This window comes from Anastrepha ludens, chromosome 6, assembly GCF_028408465.1.
Source record: "Anastrepha ludens isolate Willacy chromosome 6, idAnaLude1.1, whole genome shotgun sequence".
NCBI lineage: Eukaryota > Metazoa > Arthropoda > Insecta > Diptera > Tephritidae > Anastrepha > Anastrepha ludens.
In genome coordinates, this window is record NC_071502.1 from 77,106,857 (window position 1) to 77,111,430 (window position 4,574).

General features: G+C 39.4%; 1 protein-coding gene across 1 annotated transcript; it reads left to right on the forward strand.

Moving 5' to 3' along the window:
- The first annotated feature begins 1,602 nt into the window (after window positions 1-1,602).
- LOC128866363 (matrix metalloproteinase-2-like) lies at window positions 1,603-2,187 on the forward strand. The gene is made up of 2 exons (XM_054107033.1): window positions 1,603-1,770; window positions 1,846-2,187. Exons 1-2 carry the CDS (start codon window positions 1,681-1,683, stop codon window positions 2,041-2,043), a joined length of 288 nt encoding a protein of 95 aa, XP_053963008.1. The 5' UTR covers window positions 1,603-1,680; the 3' UTR covers window positions 2,044-2,187.
- Window positions 2,188-4,574: the final 2,387 nt, after the last annotated feature.

Below are 4,574 nucleotides of genomic sequence, written 5' to 3' on the forward strand. Positions count from 1 at the left end.
GCACCACCCGTTGCACTTGCTGCACCTAACCGAGGTGGAGTTCACGTGAAGCCGTTTGTGACATATGCAGCAGTAGGTTGAGTTCAGTGCCAGCCCTAAAGCGAAGTATTTGGAGCAAATGTGCTGCGAGGGATAGCTCCTGTGACAATAGATTGGGGGTGGGATACGATACACTAGACAGGGCTAGTGTACTGGGGCGGCAGCCCTTGGTCGGGAAAAACCGCAGTCATTCCGGTAACGTAGAACTGGCTGCCGCGAGCTTCTGTTGTGTCCACGGTTTCCCTGACAATCTCATAACTGTTTATAATAGTAACCGGTGTTACTAATCTTGTGTGATTTCATTGAAGTTTTCAGTGATTTTTCGAAAAGATTTAAAAAATGGAAATTGTAGAAAAACTCAAATCATTTCACTCTAATGTTTTTAGGCAGCAGTGTTGCCGCGAGCAAAAAATAACCAAGTTTTGGCGAAAAAGAGCCCAAAAATATCAAAATTCTCAGTCAAAAATTAGATCCTTTTGATTGCGTTTTTTAATTATAATTATTTGTCAAATATATGTAGGTCATTCTACAACAAATATATGTAGAATTATGTAATCAGAGCTTCAAACTTTGTACAAGATTTATAAAAATTCGGCAAATTTTCAAACATTTTAGACAGGATTTTAAATGAGAGAGATATTTTGGTGTGCAGTTTTATAGCTCATGAGACTTTAATGTAAAACGAGAGTAGTTTGAAATGGTCGTGCAAGAATAAAAACTACTTAATTGTTTGGGGTAAACCTTTTTATTTTTCGACATAGTCTCACTTCGTCCAACGATGTTCAAGTGGTTTGATCCCTTCTGAATAATAGGATTTCTCCAAGTCTCCAAAATCTTTTTCCCTTTAGCCATTTCTTCAAATTGGAGAACAAGGTATCTAAGGGAGCCACTTCTGGAGAATAGGGCGATGTGAAACAAGTTGAAACAATATTATCATTAACTTTATGATCACAACTGCTGAGGCGTGAGCTGGTGCGCTGCTGTGATGGAAACGGATTTCTAAAAATCACTCAACTACCGCGATTCAAACGAATGCCAAACACAATCCGTAAACACACAACTTTATTTAGCAGGCCTAGCCGAATTCTTAATTTTTTCATAATGGTACGCAAATGCTCAAAATTTTCAAATATGAATACATTTTTTACTAATTACTTTTTATTTTTTACAAAATGTTACCTTTCAAAGACATTTTGGCGGCACCAAATATGAAGGACGAGTACTTTACAGTGTATACTCGACTTTACAGTCTTTTACTGGCACATTGCTTTCCAATTCTAGAGCAGGGTGTTCGCTTTGAAAAATCCATATGGGGCATCTCTCCTGGCATCTGCTTGCAATTTTTTGTTTTTTGTTTTGCATCCCATCAGAGCAGCGTTGCACAGACATACGTACATATGTATGAATGGATGGATATATGTGGGGACGAGAGTGCTGTAGCCGGGTGTAATATTTTGTGCATCACCATAAGCAGCTTCCACCACTGTACTGCTTTTTCGATATTTTACTTAGCATAATTTTAGGCTTTTACTATGCACAGAAGCAAAATAGCAACTTGGCACGGTAAACAAAGAGCTAATACATTTCTATCCACTTCTCTTATCTCTTTCATTTGCATACCAACTGCAGTACAATTACTTGATGGAGTTTGATTATCTGCCTAAGTCGGACATCGAGACTGGGGCGTTGCGCACCGAAGAGCAGCTGAAGGATGCCATACGAAACCTACAGGTAAATGCCTACATCTGGTGCACCAATATACCTATGGTTCTTTGTTTTATTTATGCATTTCTTATTTTATTGTAGCGCTTTGGCAACATTCCGGCCACTGGCGAAATAGATGAGGCCACCCGAAAACTAATACACCTGCCACGCTGTGGCGTGGGCGACAGTAATCGGACTGCCAATTTCTCGCCAGATAATCTACAATACGGGCACCATCGCATGAAGCGCTATGTGTTACAGGGACCCAAATGGGACAAAACGGATTTAACTTGGAGGTGAGTGACATTCATTGAAGTCTATGATTAAAACTGAGCTAGCTAATGCAAGATATATGCGTATATGAAGCAACATGCCTAAAAGCATGCTACACTTTTTTACTGCGGCACGAGCAAAGCTAGGGCGATGCTGATTTAATGAAACGTGACAGGGTCAGGGTACAGGGTGAGCGTGCAATTAAAATTTGCAACAAATTGCAATTAATGCGCTCCCATTTCAATTTCTCGCCATTTACCGTCGCAATCGCTTCTGAAGAGCAATTATTAATTTTTTCGCGTCATGAAGTTGATGTACTAACGTCGCAGTTATGGGTATCCCCTTCACGAGTTTGAAGTATGTTTTTATGTGTCCATCCAAGCGTCGTCTTTTTTCAATTATTTTTGTACAGAGTTTTTGCTTATCCTCACAGCAGTGCTCCTCTGGCGATTGTGATTCCATTCGCTTATCCGACAACCATCCTCGACCTTTGTGTTCCGTTCACGCCTTGCGCTTTGCAACCCGCTGGCGCCATTGTAATGTATGCGCCAAGTGCACCCTAGCCTTTTTATGCATCTTTCAATTAATTCAAATGTCAAACTGAGCGTGTCATGTTAAGTTTTATTTTTATTACACAATTTTGTGAATATCTCAAAATTTATTTGTGCGGGATTTTAGCCAGTTGCCTGCAGAGGGACACTGGTAGTGTTCAGTCTTCGTCGTTTGCAGTGTTTTGCGCATAATTTGTACGGAGTTGCGAATTCTTTAGTAACAATAAGTGCGTTTTTATGCAAAATAACAGTGAAAGTTTTCTCACCCCTTCCGACAAGAGTGTGCCACCCTTTTATTAAATTTCTATTCCATCTTAACGAGAATTTTCTTGTAGCGACGAGTGGTAGATTCCCCAACTGTCCCAAGCCGTACATCATTTTAGTTTTGCTTTTTCGGAGGAAAACAAACTTAGTTCAAATAAGTAAATACTTGCGATTTTGTGAGTTTTTTTTTTAATTTCCTTTGAAAATTTAAATTCAGTGGAAAATTTCCTTCCTCGCAAGAAATGCACGGAATACTTACATATGTATGCATGCAGCAGTGTACTCCCGCCCACTCATCAGCATCATCATCAGCGTTTCGAAGTTCATTTAACATTTTGCGCCAAATTGAATTGCATGTTTTGTCAGGAACTTCGACTTCGCCGATGAGAGTGTTAATTCCATTGCTACAAAGCTGTATTTTATTTCTGAAATCGTTCGAATCGCAGTTGATTCGGTTGTTGCCACTGCAATATTCACATTTTGAACAATAACAATAACAACGTGAGTCAGCAGCAAGCGAATTTATTTTAGTCGCTTTAATAAGTGAAAATGAGTTTTGTATTCCAACAATAAAAACCTACAGCGCTGTGCTGCGACAGTGGCGAAACACTTTGATTGAGTGATTTACACAGAATAAAAGCAATTTCGATAACCAAAAGATATCGTTTGCCGAGAAATGATTTCGACGTATCATCTACAGAGTGGGCCATGTAAAATTTGGTTTTTGAATCGGCTATAAAAAAAAACTAATCAATATTTTTTCAAACTTTTTTTTTTTATTTTGAAGATTGAACATTGTCATTTATGAATGAAAAATAATATCGTTCAAATGACTGCTATGTACGACTGGCTTTACAGTAGGCCATTCGATCAACCCAATTTTTAAGCACATTTTCGATTGTTCGGGCTCCAATTTCATGAATGGCAACTTCGATTTCGTGTTTTAAAGCATCAATCGTCTTGAATGGTTCGCATCGCATTTGTCCTTAACGGCTCCCAACAAAAAATAGTCCAACGGGCTTAAATCACAGCTCCGAGGCGGCCAATTGATATCGGAATTTCGGCTGATTATTCGGTTTTCAAACACGGTAGCCAATAGTTCGAGTGTAACTTTGGCAGTGTGACAAGTTGCACCGTCCTGTTGAAACCAAATGTCGTCCAAGTCATCCTCTTCAATTTTTGGAAACAACTCGTTGAGCATGTCACGGTAATCTCGCCATTTACTGTAACCGCGGAAGAAGAAGAAGACTCACCACTTTGGAAATAGGTTTTCAATATTTCCCAATTTTGTTCAAGCGTATAGCGTCCCATTTCGTAAATGTCAAACCTTTAAGTAAATTATGAACACATTTGACATGTCATTTGTGTTACCATTCTCAAAAAAACAGGTGGTTCAAAAAGCAAACGCTATATGGCCCTCCCGTTAAATATTTAGAATATTTATGTATATTTGTTTATATAGGCAGATGCTACATGTTACTAAAAAGTTAGGTTACGGTGGTTGGCGGTCTCTATAGGGATGTAGAAAGGACCTCCACTTATGTAGGTCTGGCGGCCCATTTTACATACCGCTTGATTGGGCTCAAACCTCCCCTCTAATTCTCGACTGGTGAAACCACTTCGTATCTGATAAACGATGAAATATTGTGGGAGCTTACAGATTCCAGGTCCGCCAGACATCCAGAAGTGAGAGTTTAGACAGCGTTCGCACGACAATCGGGCTATGTTATCCGCATAAGATCT

Coding starts and splice junctions, on each gene's coding strand:
- LOC128866363 (XM_054107033.1), top strand. CDS start 1,681: ATGGAGTTTGATTATCTGCCTAAGTCGGACATCGAGACTGGGGCGTTG. Junction 1,771..1,845: donor ATGCCATACGAAACCTACAG/GTAAATGCCTAC, acceptor ATTTTATTGTAG/CGCTTTGGCAACATTCCGGC.